The sequence below is a fragment of the Corylus avellana genome, chromosome ca2 (assembly GCF_901000735.1).
Source record: "Corylus avellana chromosome ca2, CavTom2PMs-1.0".
NCBI lineage: Eukaryota > Viridiplantae > Streptophyta > Magnoliopsida > Fagales > Betulaceae > Corylus > Corylus avellana.
Genome location: NC_081542.1, coordinates 5,470,665 through 5,486,817, shown reverse-complemented (window position 1 = coordinate 5,486,817; position 16,153 = coordinate 5,470,665). Strand labels below are relative to the sequence as shown.

The following is a 16,153-nucleotide window of genomic DNA, read 5'->3' as shown; positions in this document are numbered from 1 at the left end:
AAGTCTCTGAGTCAACCCTCCAAAATTTTTAAATTCCTAAGTTTTTTTTCTTTCGAAAATGTACTCTCTGGGTCAATGGAAATGACAATAAAATTCCTACCGTCAAAAATTTTTAACAGCCGTTAGTCAAATTCAAAACGAACCGTTTTACCTCATTAAAATATTATTTTTTTATTAATTTAATTTTAAAAAAATCTTAAAAAAATGAATTTTTTTTTTTAAAAAAGAAAGGATAGGGGTGGTTCGGGGGTGGCCAGCCACCCCATAGGATAGTTGACTCAGGGACTTATTTTATAAATACACATTTAAAAATAATTTTTTTAAAAAAAGTTAAACGAAATTTTTTAATTTTTTTTAACGGAAATTTTTATTTAAAATAAAATAAAATTTATGTAGTATTTTTTTTAAACGTAAATTTTTATTTAAAAAAAATTATAAATCAAAAAAAAAAAAAACTCAATTATATTGTGACACATCAATTTGTAAAATTTGTTTGTAATATTAGCATATTTCTATATCTTTTCTTTTTGTAAAAAGATTTTGAACCAAATGGCTAATTCGGTTTAAAAAACTGTCACAGATGGTAAATTTTGTAAACCAAAATGCTAATATAGTACTTTTGTCTAGGCTCTGTTCATTTTTTTAATGGAGGTACACATGACTATTGGAATAATTTCCTCAGTTTTGAATACACAAGATAAAACAAGTAGAGATAAAGCTGAAGACCAACTCAAATGAAATATTAGATAATATCTTATCTTTGATTTAAGTTTGTTAGTTTGATTTAATTTTGTTACGTTTGAAATTTCAAAACCAAATGTATATCTTATAATTTGTTATAGGTAGAAGTATTGTCAAAGACTTTATTGAGGCACCTCTGTAAAGCTATGAATTTCTGTTTGAAGCTTTTAAGTCATGGCATAGTAGATATATAGCATTTCCAAGCATCCTGAAAACCTACCCAATTGAATTAATAAACAATTCAAAGAATCAGTAGCCAAAAAAAAAAAAATTAATAAACAATTTCATTCAACTTTTATAAAATCTCTCATTCAAATTTAAACACGTATACAGTGCATGTTTTCAACGGACTCCATCAATTATTGTGAAATGTTATTTTAGCATATTTTTATTTTTATTTATTGTTTTTTAATGAAAGACATTCATATCGTGTAATATATTTTTACACCCAACAAAAATTCATAACGTATTCGCATGTACTCAACTCATAACTTACTATAATCGCCAAGTCATTTGGATGGAAAACAAACATTCTTAACATAATCGCATGTACTCTAAGGAGGAGTGTTTTTTTGTTTTTTGTTTTTTGTTTTTCCTGAGTGACTCATCAAGATTCAAGGGAGGGATTGGTAACATAAGTTACTAGTCCTTGTGAAAGCTAGGTAGCAACAAGGAAACTGTTTCTTCTTCGTCTTTTTTGAAGCAACAAGGTATAATATCTTCTTGAATTAATGCAAAGCTTTCTGGGCTTTAACATTTATCCTTTCCAATTTGATCTTCTCCCTTTTTTAATTCAACTATAAAAATCAAACACAAACAATAAAATAAAAATGGTAAGAAAAAGAGTTAATTATTTAATAATGACACTAGAAAGATACTTTTGATTAATAATCCAACAATTTTCCTTGTAGATTTTTGAACACCAACTAGAAATTACAATTGACACCGGCTAGAAAGACCGAAACACCAATCATAGTAAGCACAATTGAAAATGATGAAGATTGAAATTACATTTGACACATTCAAAAGTCCAATCATTGCAAGAATGACCACATTTATTACATGGAGGATGAACGCCTTTGCTCTTGTCAACAAAAGTGAGGGGATGTTCGTGCGTGCCAAACTGCTAAGTCCTCCCAAACTTCATTAATGGCTCTTTTCCAAGAATGCAATCTGGATGAGCAGGAAATTCGAGATCTGCACAATAGTAGAACCAATGTTTTGGATCTCGTGGTTCTTCACAAATATCACAATAATACTTATTATCACAATCATCTTCATCTTCATAACAAAGAGCGAACGATTGTTTGTACGGTCCGTATTTTGTGGTAAGTGGTAGTGTAGCGCATCGAAAATCTAGAGTAAATTCATAATTAGGGCAACGAAAGATTATTCCTTCAAAATCACAAGAACTGCACTTTTCATAATTTGATGTGCTGTAGAGAATTAGTCGGTGCTCATGACCTTCGTGGTTAAGGATGTCAGATATCAAACTACAATGGACATCAAGGTCGAAGTCGCATTTGTCACAATGGTAGACGAAGCCATTACACTTTCGGTTACAAGCATTGCAACCACAACACTTACCAACATAAGGTGTCTCGGGGAGGAGAACGAGGGAATGCCGATGAAGTGGGTGTGCCTTTTTTCTAGGTAATTCAATACAAGATTTATGGAGGAAGAATGTGCATGGAGTACAAGTATAAAATGGAGGGTAGATAGGCCACACACACCCGTCACATTTTTCTTCATTATCAAGCTGCTCATCAATAAGCTTTAAGTCATGCTCATGACAAAAATGTTTGATTTCCACAGCTATTTCAACTTTGTCCTCTCCTAGTTTGAATTTCTTGACAACATATGAATCTTCGCATTTTAGCGTACTTGTTGATTCAGTGGACTCCGTATCACTAGATTCCGGCACAGATGTTTCATCCCACATTAGCTTATTTGCAGCACAATGAAGATGGGTAACGAAATCACAAGTAGAGCAATAATAAAGCATGTAGTTTGTATTCACCATTTTAACACAGAGCAGGCAAAGTCGATGGTCAGATTGATTGAGCTGAGGATGTTGAACGGAATTGGTGAGGTGAAGAGGGTGGCTGTGACGGATAATTTTGACAAGCAATGAGTAGGAAGCACATTGTAGGTGAACCAAGAATGGGCAGATAGCACACAAGTAAAACATACCTTTGCCTTCTTCCCCACAGGCGTTGCAAGTGAAAGAGATAGACTTCCGCACGAGGGTCAATAGGTGTTGATGATGAATTTCAGCTTGGACGGTTAGCGGTAGAGAAGCACATTTAGTTTCAAGGCTAAAATTACAGTGAGAACAATGGTAAATGAAGCCCCGTAGATCCTCCTCTGTATTGCAACCTTCGCACTTGATTTCCCCCTCTAAGGAATAGGAATTCGTGAGAAGAAGGGGATGTCTGGGGTGCAACGGATGCTCCAACTCGCGGGGCAATTGTGCACATGATTTGTCAAGGTTGAACCAAGAACACTCTTCGCAACTATAATTAGGACCCGATATTTGTTCTTCGCACCCATGGCAAAATATTCTTCCAACACGGTCCTTGTTTAGCTCTTCATTGAAGATCAACGGATGCTCGTGGAGGAAATGTAGAACCTCCCCCTCTCTCTCCATCTCCCTCTCTATTTATGTACAAGGGAACTCTTTTATTAGTGATAAGGATATTTGTTTTGCGGTGTTGACTGGAAGGATTATTGGTTTAAAATGCAAAAATACCTGAAATATGAAGACGGATCCGGATGGATGTATTTTGCAGAGTTTGAGCTTAATTGTTGGAAAAAGATCGAGCGATCCAAATTAATGTTCGCACTTACTCTCACAGAGTGCAGCCTTCAACCGTACTCTGCAAGAAAACCACACAATCCTCTTCAAAACTACTCATCACCAAAAATAAAATACACACAACCAAATTATTAAATGCATCACAATTCAACGTCTAAACAAACAATAAAAGAAATGATACTCAAATCACATAAAAGAAGGCGTCAAGTAATTAATACTCACATGAATTTGCACTCTTTTTAATTAAGTTTGAACAAATCTGATTTTCGCTTCAAAGGTTAATGCAGCTCCCAAGTCCAACCCCAGTTCCCTTCCGATAACTGTAAGGGATCGGCAATTTTGACATTTACGGCCAAGAAAATGCCACGTCTAGACCGCTTTTATTATTTATATATTTCACGTAAAGTTGGTTACGTCTTGTGACTCAATTTATTGGAAATTTTGAAGTCATTGCAATCCCCGCACTCGCAGCTTTCTTTTTTTCATTTTGAATCAAATTATTCTTTTCTTTTTTAAAAAAAAAATATATTTAAATATGTTGGGGTCTATAATTTTCTTATATTCTCTTACAAATTTAATAGATTAACTATTAGATTTGTGAGGTCCACCACTAAATTTGTGTGAGGTCCACATAAGTTTACAAATTTAATGTTGATTTGTAAGATGAAATAGATAAAATATGAGAAAAATATTGACGTGAATCATTTATCTTTTTAATTAAATATGTTTTCTTTACAAAATATAAGTTTTCTATTTAAAGTATTATTAACAGTCTCATCAAATTTTATTCACTTAAATAGTCAAAAGTACACTTTTTCTCTATTTTTACTACCAAACTTTTTAAAACACTAGTTTCATTATTTTAATAATCAACTTTTACTGTTCCATTTAAATATTTTTTTTCAAATTTTTCTTTTTTTTTTTAAACTTTTTCAAAAAAATAGAAAGGAAGAGAGAAATTTTTTATTATTTTTTATTCATTTGGTGAGTGAACGGTTCACCAAACCAAAATCGTTATTTTGCTGAGGCGGCCGGAGAGTTTTAGCTTTCAACTCATAAATCTACCATGTGGAGATTTGTTACGATCCTATTGTCCCACATGACTTCAGTCGAATCTTAACCATGGGTATATAAGCTCTTGAGCACCCTTCCCTTGTAAACCGGTTTTCAAGGGTGAGTTCTACCCAAAGTTTGTATCATTTGGTATTAGAGCTAGCCACCATGTCGAAGGGTTTGAGTCACGAAGGGGCGACCTATTGGTTAAATTAAAATATTGATAGATGAGTGGAACCACCAAAAGAGAAAGAGCTACCATCGGGTCAGTGTCAATAGAGTGGGCCGCCGTGGACGTCGGCCATAAAGGCGTAGTGGTATGTTACAATCCTAATGTCCCACATGGTTTAAGTCTAATCTTAATTTTGGATATATAAGCTCTTGGGCACCATTGTAAGCCAGTTTTCAAGGATGAGTTCTACTCAAGATTTGTATTAAAATTCTTTTGTCCTCACCTTCATAAGAGGTTAGAAGAAGACGGTGGGCAGGGGAAGCATTCACCAGTTGTTTGATGGAGAAATTGTTGAAAAAATGATGAGTCGAATTATGGTGGTCCTAATAGAAAGATTTTGTCATCTCATGATACTTGTTTTGTGATACTTGTTTTGTGTATGATTCTTCTGCCTACTGAATGTGTAGAGCAGTGATTGTATTTATAATTGTATCACATAATGTGATCTCCTTTACAAGTGAATGTACATGATTCAAATTATAGATGACTTAAAGTTTAAATTATCAATGACTTAAGATAAGATATACATTAAATTACCAATGACTTAAAATTTGAATTATCAAGTAATTTCCAACAGCAACACCATACTCGTTAGCAGCATTGATATCTCATTTACAAGTTGATGTACATAATTCAAATTAGAGTGACTTAAAGTCTGCTATACATTATCCTTGACTGAGTTGTTGAGCTTGATGTTATCCTCTTCTAATCCAATACGCCCCCTCAAATTCGAGGCTGAGGAACAAACGTTGAGGTTGGATTTTAAGAATGGAAGCCGTGAGAGGCTTTGTGAGAACATCAGCAAGCTAATCCTCGCTAGACAGGAAACGTACATCGAATGCATTGGCTGCAACTCTATTTCGGACAAAATGATAGTGAATTTCTATGTGCTTCATTCAAAGCATGAAAAATGGGATTCGATGTGAGATAAGATTGCAATCTTGGTATAAGAACAGAGGATGGAGACATGGGTGAAGAGATAGGCTTAGCAAGTCATGTTCGTCCTCTTCAAGAGATGAGTAATGTATCGATGTTGAGTAAGATAAAGATCACCATTTTTCCATGTAGCTTCAACCCCTAAAAAGAAATGCAAAGGACCTAACTAGATCCTTAATTGCAAAATCAGAGTATAGTTCCTTGATCAGGTTATCAATTTACCTGGCAGTAGAGCTTGTGATGATGAAATCATCACATACACAAGCAGAAACACTTGTAGACTGCCAGAAATAAGGAGAAATATCGATGAATCTGACTTGGAACCAATGAATCTCAAATATTCTTGAACTCAAACGAGAATACCATGCATGAGGGGTCTGCTTAAGCCCATAGAGGGCTTTCTGCAAATTGCAAACTGCATCAGGGAACTAAGTGGGAGCCAAGCCAACCCAATTATTCTAACTGATATTTATGAAAAGTTCACATTTGACAGCAAAAAAGAAATTCAACAATCACTTTTCACACACACAGAAAAATCATCTTTCCATAATTTTAGCACCAAAACTCATTCCCCCTCAACTAAGGTTTCCAGTCAAACGAAAAACAACACTTGTTAGCTTCAAGGTTTGTTACCTATTCCCAAATTTAACTATGAAAATCAAACCCAAACAATAATTAAAAAAAAAAAGGCAAGAAAAACAGTTAATTATTAAATAACAATACTGAAAAGGTAATTCTGATTAATAATCAACGAGAAAATCGATAATAGAAGTTTTAAGACAGTTCCTACTACTACTCGTTCTCATATGGGAACATTTGTGATCAAGCACCGGTGGTGAAGACTGAAATTACATTTGGCACATTCAAAAGTCCTATCATGGCAAGAATCACCACATTTATCACATAGAGGATGGGGGCCCTTGCTCTTGTCAACAAAAGTGAGAGGATGTTCGTGCATGTCAAATGTATAAGTCTTCTCAAACTTAATATATGGATATTTCCCAAGAATGCAATCGGGATGAGCAGCAAAACCTCCATCAAAACAATAGTAGAACCAATGATTTCGAAATCGTAGTTCTCCACACATATCACAATAATATTCAAATTCTTCACGATAATCATCTTCAAATTCAAAACAAAGTACATACGTTACTTCGAATGGATCGTATCTTATGGTAGGCGGCAGTGTAGCGCATTTGAAATCCAGATTAAATTTACAATGACGGCAACGAAAGCTTTGTCCTTGAGAATCACAAGAACTGCACTTACCAGAATATGATGAGCAGGAGAGAACAAGTCGGTGATCATGACCTTCATGGATAAATTTGTCAGATATCAAACTACAATGGACATCAAGGTCGAAGTTGCATCTGTCACAACGGTAGACGAAGCCATTACAATCACGCCCACAAGCATTGCAACAAAAAGAAGGAACATACGGTGGCTCTGGAAGGAGAGTGAGGGGGTGCCGATGAAGTGGGTGTGACTTTTTTCTCGGCAATTCAACACAATATTTGTGAAGGAAGAATCTCCATTGAGTACAAGTGTAAAATGGAGGGTCGACAGGCCACAAACACCCGTCACATTTTTCCTCTTTCTCAAGCTGCTCATCAATTAGCTTCAAGTCATGCTCATGACTGAAATGTTTGATTTCCACGGCTATTTCAACTTTGTCATCTCCCAGCTTTGATTTCTTGACAACATATGTCAATGAATCAATGGATTCATCAAACCCCGGATCTTTGCATTTTAGCATACTTGTCGATTCCATGGGATCCGTATCTTGAAGGGGATTGGTGAGGTTCAGAGCATCGCTGCGACGAACATGTTTGACAAGCAATGGGTCGGAAGAACATTGCAAGTGAACAAAGAATGGGCAAATAGCACACAAGTAAAACATGCTTTTGCCTTGTTTCCCACAAGCGTCGCAAGTGAAAGAGAGAGATCTCCGCAAGAGGGTCAATGGGTGTTCATGGATTTCAGCTTGGACGGTGAGGGGTAGAGAAGCGCAATTACTTTCAAGGCTAAAATTACAGTCAGAACAATGGTAAATCAAGCCCCAGAGAACCTCTGTATTGCAACCATCGCATTTGATTTGCCTCTTCCAGGAATACGCATGGATGAGACGAAGGGGATTGGGGTGCAACGGATGCTCCAACTGGCGGGGCAGTTGTGCACAGGATTTGTGAAGAATGAACCAGGAGCACTTTTTGCAACTGTAATTAGAACCCGATATTTGATTTTCGCAGCCATCGCAGAGTAATTTTTCATGATTCTTGTTTACCTCTTCATTGAAGATCAACCGATGCCTGTGGATGAAATGTCGAAGCTCCATCGGCCTCTCCATCTACCGCTCGGAATTTCTAAAACGAGAAAAAAGAACGGAAAAAAAGGAAACCCAGAAGCTGCGAGAAGGAATTCATGTGAGAAGGAGAAATGATTCGTGTGAGGAAGAGGAGAAGAGTGTGGGGAAAAGAGTAATGGCCATTGCATTGGATAGTGATGAAATTTCAAATTAATTCAAAAGACGCGTCAGAAGGTAATTGGTGGAGCTGGAATGACGTGGGAGGGTCTTCCTAAAGCATCCAAGAGCTCTTTAAATTTGACTTTTTTAAAAAAAATTTAAAAAATTTATAAAAAAAATCATTTAACAAGCTTTCTATTTTATTTTAAATTTAACTTTGATTAATAAAACTATCTAAATACTAAGTGCCAAAAAATAAAAGTTATTTAGTTTTTTAATATATATATATATATATATATATATATATATTTTCCTTCTCTCTCATTTACCAAGAATAAAAAAGAAGAAAAATAATAATATTTAATTAAAGTGGAGGAAGATGTAGAGAGTTTGATATTTGGTTTATTTTAAAAGTGGTTCTTCAAATTTAACTTTTATTTGAAGAGTTCGATATAGATGCTCCAATGAGCTTTTTCCTTCTTTTTTTTTATTAAAAAAAAGGAATAACATGGAGTTCCAAATCAATATTCAATAGCATTTCCAAGCATCTTGAAAGGTACCCTTTTGAATTAATAAACAATTCAAAGAATCATTATGAACTTTGCTATGGCTTCAAGCTCCCAGATCGATCACACCATTGTCCTCTCAAACATTTCGTGCCGTGCAATTCCTCTCAAACAAATTGAATCAATTGAAATTGATCATGTTTTGATTTGACGCAAACAATAAGATGTACGTAGTAGAATGTAAATAAATTAATTGGTGCTTTTGTAATCTAATATATACGCAATATATAGTTAATTATGTGTTTTTATTAAATACACTTTGTTTTTCAAATGAGTGATTCTAGGCTTCTAGCTATTAATAGGCCAAAATGGTTTATGATGGATGTTGATCAATTGTGCATTTTAATAATTTTTCAAGTGCTTAAATAATATATATAATAGCATAAACAATTAAACAATTAAACATGTTTTTTTTTCCCGAGAATCGCATTTTGTTTAATTTACAGGAATCAACTCATGACCATGCATAGTCGCCAAGTCATCATTCGGATGGAAAATTCACAAAAGTACCTTCTTAACATATTAACGTACGTACGCAAAGCTTTCCTCTCTATATATACGCATTTAATTTGGGCTTTCACATTTAATATTCTTTCCACTTTGTTCTTCTCCCTTTACTAATTCAATTATAAAAATCAAACCCATACAATAAAATAAAATATGATAAGAAAAAGAGTTAATTATTAAATAATGATACTCGAAAGAAACTTCTGAATAATAATCAAACAATTTTAATTTCCTTGTAAATTTTTGGACATCAACCAAAAATTACAATTGACATAGGCTGTAAAGAAACTAAAACACCAATCTTATAAGCACCAATGGTGAAGATTGAAATTACATTTGACACATTCGAAAGTCCAATCACCGCAAGGAACATCACATTCATTACATGTAGGATGGATGCTCTTGCTGCTATTGTCAACAAAAGCGAGGCGATGTTCGTGCTTGTCAAACTTATAAGTTTTCCCAAACTTAATTAATGGATTTTTCCCAAGAATGCATTTTGGATGAGCAGGAAAATCAATATCTCCACAATAGTAAAACCAATGTTTTGGATCTCTTGGTTCTTCACAAATATCGCAATAATACTCATCATCATAATCATCTTCAACTTTATAACAAAGTGCGAACGATTGTCCGTACGGTCCGTATTTTGTGGTAAGCGGCAGTGTAACGCATTTGAAATCCAAAGTAAATTCACAATGAGCACAACGAAAGATTTGTCCTCCAAAATCACAAGAACTGCACTTTTCAAAATTTGATGCACTGTAGAGAATAAGTCGGTGCTCATGACCTTCATGCTTAAAGATGTCAGGCATCGAACTACACTGGACATCAAGGTCGAAGTTGCATTTGTCACAGTGATAGACGAAGCCATTACAATTGTGCCTACAAGCATTGCAAACAAAATATTTATCAACATCACGTGGCTCAGGGAGGAGAGCGAGGGGGTGTCGATGAAGTGGGTGCGACTTTATCGTGGGTAATTCAACACAAGATTTGTGAAGAAAGAATCTGCATGGAGTACAGGTATAAAATGGAGGGTAGATAGGCCACATACACCCATCACATTTTTCGTCATTCTCAAGCTGCTCATCAATAAGCTTTAAGTCATGCTCATGACTAAAATATTTGATTTCCACAGCTATTTCAACTTTGTCCTCTCCCATTTTGGATTTCTTGACAGCATATAGTAAGGAATCAATGGATTCAACAAGCCCCAGATCCTCGCATTTCATACTTGTTGATTCAATATGCTCCCATTGTAGCCCTTTCATATTTATATTTGCAGCACAATGAAGATGGGTAACAAAATCACAAGCTGAGCAATAATAAACCATGTAGTTTGTGTTCACCTTCTTAACACAGAGTAGGCAAAGTTGATGGTCGGATTGATTGAGCTGAGGCTGCTTAAGGGAATTGGTGAGGTGAAGAGGGTGTCTGTGACGAATATGTTTGACAAGCAATGGGTAGGAAGTACATTCTTGGTGGACAAAGAATGGGCAGATTGTACATAAGTAATACATGCTTTTGCCTTCTTCTCCACAGGCATCGCAAGTGAAAGTGAGAGATCTCCGTATGAGGTTCAATGGGTGTGCATGATGAATTTCAGCTTGGATGGTGAGGAGAAGAGAAGCACATTTATATTCAAGGCTAAAATTACAGTGAGAACAATAGTAAAAGAAGCCCGCCTTATCGTTTCCATTGCAACCTTCGCACTTAATTTCCCTGTTTCGGAAATACCTATAGATGAGAAGAAGGGGATGTTTGGGGTGCAATGGGTGTTCCAACTCGCGGGGTAGTTGTGCACATGATTTATGAAGGATGAACTCGGGGCACTCTTTGCAAATGTAATTCGGACCCAACATTTGTTTTAAGCACCCAACGCAAATAAATGTCTCTTGATCCTTATTTAGCTCTTCATTTAAGATCAACGGATGCTCGTGACTAAAATGTTGAAGCTCCATCTCTCGCTCTCTATTACACTCAAGTATTTCTGTACAAGCAAACTCTTTAATTAGTGATAAGGATATAATTTTTTATTTTATTTTTTATTTTGTGATTAATGACTTAATTTGTTTATCTTAAATTAAGAAAGTTGTATTCCCTATTTCCTAATTTAAAATTGTCCCCTCTAGTTCCATCCTGTCTAGTTGGATAATGGATGGTAGAAAATATCCGCCGCTTTAATTTTTTATTTTTTTTAAAAAAAAAATTTACTTTGTTGTTCACTTTTTTATGTATATATATGCAATAAGGGCAAAAAACCCTTAATTATTATAACATCATACTAGCAAAAAATTAATGTTGGTATAGAACATAATAATACAACTGAAAATAGGCGAGTGGAGCAAGATGGTAGATATCACTACAAAAAATAATAGCAACAGCATAACCAAGAAAAGGAAATGAGAGTGCAGTACCTTTCACTGCTATAGAGCTTCAAGCTTGTTGGATAAATTGAAATTGAATGATCACAAACACCTTTCACCCCTTTGCTATATATAAGAAAATACAAATTTATTTGTGCTTCAGAAACTATGAAAGAGGTGGGTTTATAAACAACTTAATTGAGATCCTTTCTTTGGCTCTACTCCTTCTTTCCTGCTTTTCTTTTTGTATAACAACATTTATTCTCTTCCTTTATTCCCCCTCTTTTATATATATATATGTTATGCTCCTTTATTTTTTTCTCTTTTCTTTATCCTTTTCTTCATTTGTGCACATTCTTTACTTGGGATCGACCTCAAATATATTGTCGGCATCACCATAATTAAGAGCCAATTATATTGAAGTTTAGCCAAAAATATCAACCGACATGATGCTATGAGTTTTCATTTTTTTTTTTTTTTAATTTCTAAAATTTGAGTCTCAAGTGATGTGTCACTATTTCATTATCTTATGTATTTATTGACTAAAACAATAGATACATCATTGGGAACCAAATTTTTTAGGAAAATTTTGAAAAACCTAGCATTCCCATAAAATTTTATGAGAGGGGGAGAAAATGAAAAAATTAAATTTTTTGAAGGTAAAAATTAATTTTGAAGAGACCATTTTAATAAAAATACATAAAATTTAGAAGAAAATTTCAAATTTGTAGTGTTTTTTTTTTAAAAAAATAATAATAAAAAAAAATAAAAAAATAAAATTGGGAGGGCATGGGACCCCCTAGGGGTAGAGATGGTTTCGCCTTTGGTATTAAATTCAAAAAAGTTCATATATTTCATTCAAACTACCACCCAATTAATAATATCCTCCCAAATTTTAAGTTGCAACAATGTCCTTCCAAGTATAAATATATATGATCATAAATTTTTTTTTAATAAGACAAAAATACTCATATATTTGAAAAAATAAATAAATAAATTCCATTGGTGGAAAGGGGTGTCTCAGATTTTTTTTTTTTTTCTTTTTTTTCAATTGAAGAGTAACTAAATGTGGTCTTTTTTGCCACCGCATAAGCCTCAAGAAAACCTTTCTCACCCAACCCAGCTATGCAATCTTATGGTTTGGAGGACATTATTGCAATTTAAAGTTTGAAATTCTATTCGGACTTTTTCTAAAAAGGTTACTTAGCTAAACAAAAGAAAAAAAAAAAAAAAAAAAAAAAAAATCTTTCATTCAATTCATGGTCTAGATTTGTTTAATGGTTTTAAATCATGCGGTTTGAAGTTTTGTTGAACGGTTTCGATGCTATTTTAAAAAAATAAATATTTCAAAATATAGTCAAGTATTTAGTAAAATTTGTAAACAGAGTAAGACCCGTTTGTTAATGTTTTTTCACTGCAATTTTTTTAAAAAAAAAAAAAAAAAAAATTGAATGGGCCCATGAAGACACCCAAAAAAAAAAAAGAAGAAGAAGAAGAAGAAGAAGAAGGACATCATCTCAACTGATTATTCATTTGGCACAAGACAAAATCATTTATTTTCTGGATATTAATTTTTTCTTTTTTAAACAGAAAAGCAATATCCATTTGGAGGTCTAGTAAAAAAAAAAAAAACTATTGTGCATGTAATAAATATATAGTTTGGTTGGAGAACCTCGTTCAATACCTTTAAAAAAAATTAAAGATAATGATACACAGTAGCCTAAGAGAAACAAAAAAGAAGATAAAAATTGTTTTTTTTTTTTATTTTCTTTTCTATGAAATTATAAATGATTATTTTCTAATTCTGTCTAGAGGACATGGGGATATTTCCAAGCCATGTCTTGTCTTGTTTGCATATATGGGCCTGCGTGCCAATGTTGGCATTATTTTGCATCCTTGGATATAATAAGTGGTTTAATGGGTAGGAGGCCCACTAGCACTCGGGTACCCAACTTATTCGGCCCATAAATTTGCCCCATTCTTCCTCCTCTAACCTTTGCTCTTCTATTTCCTTCCTCTCTCTCATTTTCTCTATATTCTTTCTCCTCGGGTGTATGGGACGGGGGGAGGCATATGGCCAGAAGATGGAGACCGTTAGAAATCTTTTTTTTTTTTTTTTTTTTTTATTGGTCTTAATTTGATTGCGAATTTTGATTTACTAAAACGGATAAGACAGAGTCTAAACGACAAACCCAAATGTTATTGAGTGATTATTGAGTTATTGGGCTTTATATACCTTAGCCGAGTAGGCAGGTAAGAAACTTTAAAAGTTCAATTTTAAGGGGCCGGATTGTTAACCAAAAAAAAAAAAACCTAATTTATTATTTTTTTTTTTCTCTTAACAAATTTAAAAATTGAAAAAATATTTTTCATAATTTTATTTTTTTAGAGGTGGAGGCCCTTAAGCCCCGTCCCTGCGAGTAAGAATTAAGTTCGTACTAAATGTGATAAACCATATGAGGCCTTTAATCGTATTAAGGTTAGAAGTGTATGACGGGTGAATTTCATATCATTTTCTATATATAAGTTAAGGTCTCCCCCCTCCTGTCCATGCACAAAAACCTATATTTTAATTAGTGAAAGACTTTTGGCTAGTCCAATTGATAGCCACCTTTAGAAGACTCGGCTGGTAGCATACAATTTTATCTGTTTCAACATCATCGATCTAAGGAGATAACTTCTAATCTCTAAAATACTTGGTTTATTAATATTCTAATTCCTTTTTGACACGTTTATTATTGTTGTAACACTACTTTCTATAATCTCTTAATCTGCTTGCTTGGATATAGAGTCCTCATCTGTCTTGTTCTAATAGTCATTAACAATTACGTTTTCAAACGCATGGGTTTTATTTCTTTTTATATATATCCAAGTTTTTGTCCTTTTCATTTTGTAGCCTTTCATTTTTATTATTATTATTATTATTGGATTGAGATGTTATAAAGGTGATTAGATGGTACTATTGGTCACATGATTCTGTCCACCATTCTCGTTGACTTTCAGATCATCTTCATGAAGAACTATTGTTACCGATGGCTCGGTTTCAATACATTATAGTTATGTGGATGCATCATTATAAAGTTCCTCTCAAAAGAAAAAGGGGGACAATATGATGAAATAATTACCCAAATGAACTTTATTGTTTTTTTTTATTTTATTTTATTTTATGAGCAATGGCCCAAATGAAGTAGAAGATCCTCCTGATCCAAACAAGATCTTGGTTTGTAACATTCAATCTATATATTTATTTCTCCCACGTAACCTTTTTCCGTATCCTTATTCATTTTTTTTAAAAAAATATCTATATATTTATTTCATTATGCAGTTAAATATTAGATTATGTGGAGAAGCAATATCACAAATCAAAGTTCCTAATGCAATTTAATGATGTGATAGTGAAAAACAACCTTTAAATCAACGCTTTTGAAAAAAAAAAAAAAAAAAGCCTAATTTTTACTTCAACCACATTCCAATTGTATAACATGTCGTATACGAATCTACTAAATAATATTTATTTCATTATGCTGTTAAATATTAGATCATGTGGCAAAAGCAATATCACAAATCAAAGTTTGTAATATTATTTAATAGACTATTATACTACTGTTATACAATTTGATGACTTGATAATGAAAATCAAACTTTGAATCGGCACTTTTGAAAAAAAAAAAAAAGAAGATAGATTTTTACTCCAACCTCATCCAATTGTATGACATGCCGTATACCAATCTATTAAATAATATTGAGATGATTGGTTTCATGTCTTAGATATCTTAAAAAGCTAACCATTTTACACACTTGTTAATTAATTGGAAAAATTAAGCTAATGAAATTAGGCAACTTGGATAAAACTATTTGAAAGTAGAAACGTTTAAAAGTCAAGATGGCCTGAATTTGGTCATGAGTTGGCAAATGGGACCAAACTCACTGATTAATTTGGTAGATTATTTTGGAAAGATGATTAATCCTAAGAGATAAAGGCAGCAGCCCAAAATCAACATGTTTTCCGTGTGATTGAGGGTATAAATACGTACAAGAAAGGAAAGGCGTGGATGGAGAAGCTAGCTTTTCCCTGTTTGCTTAAAATTACTCACAGATTGTTTTCATTTTTGTTGTAAGTAAGATTAATTTCATCAAAATATATAGAAAGTAAACAAATTACAGAAAGAAGGGGTGATGACTCCCAACAATATTCATTTATATATTTATTTTTCTTGCACGAATAAAACTGGTAGGACCTGAAATCTTAATTGACCCATTAATCCATCTAATCCTACTCCAAGGACCACTTGAATTAATGGATCTTCATTCATTGACTCTAGAAGTAGTTATGCACATCTCTTCTCTTATTATTATTTTTAGGGAAAACTTAACAAAACTTTTTTGAATTTTCACGCGTTTTGAAATTACTCTCTTAATGTTTAAAAACTCTTAATTTATGGTATCGAACTTTCAATTTTTTGCAAT

The 16,153-nt window shown here is 33.4% G+C and overlaps 3 protein-coding genes across 3 annotated transcripts; all 3 read right to left on the bottom strand.

Annotated features, from left to right (window-relative positions):
* Positions 1-1,663: 1,663 nt before the first annotated feature.
* LOC132172379 (uncharacterized) lies at positions 1,664-3,868 on the bottom strand. The gene is made up of 3 exons (XM_059583865.1): positions 3,782-3,868; positions 3,494-3,620; positions 1,664-3,399 (listed from the first exon to the last, which is right to left on the bottom strand). The coding sequence occupies exon 3, from the start codon at positions 3,389-3,391 to the stop codon at positions 1,868-1,870; it is 1,524 nt and encodes a 507-aa protein (XP_059439848.1). The 5' UTR covers positions 3,392-3,399; positions 3,494-3,620; positions 3,782-3,868; the 3' UTR covers positions 1,664-1,867.
* A 2,700-nt stretch (positions 3,869-6,568) lies between these two features.
* Positions 6,569-8,221, bottom strand: LOC132172501 (uncharacterized). The gene has a single exon (XM_059584012.1). It carries the CDS (start codon positions 8,125-8,127, stop codon positions 6,583-6,585), a length of 1,545 nt encoding a protein of 514 aa, XP_059439995.1. The 5' UTR covers positions 8,128-8,221; the 3' UTR covers positions 6,569-6,582.
* A 1,398-nt stretch (positions 8,222-9,619) lies between these two features.
* On the bottom strand, positions 9,620-10,591 carry LOC132168611 (uncharacterized). Its single transcript, XM_059579604.1, has one exon. It carries the CDS (start codon positions 10,589-10,591, stop codon positions 9,620-9,622), a length of 972 nt encoding a protein of 323 aa, XP_059435587.1.
* Positions 10,592-16,153: the final 5,562 nt, after the last annotated feature.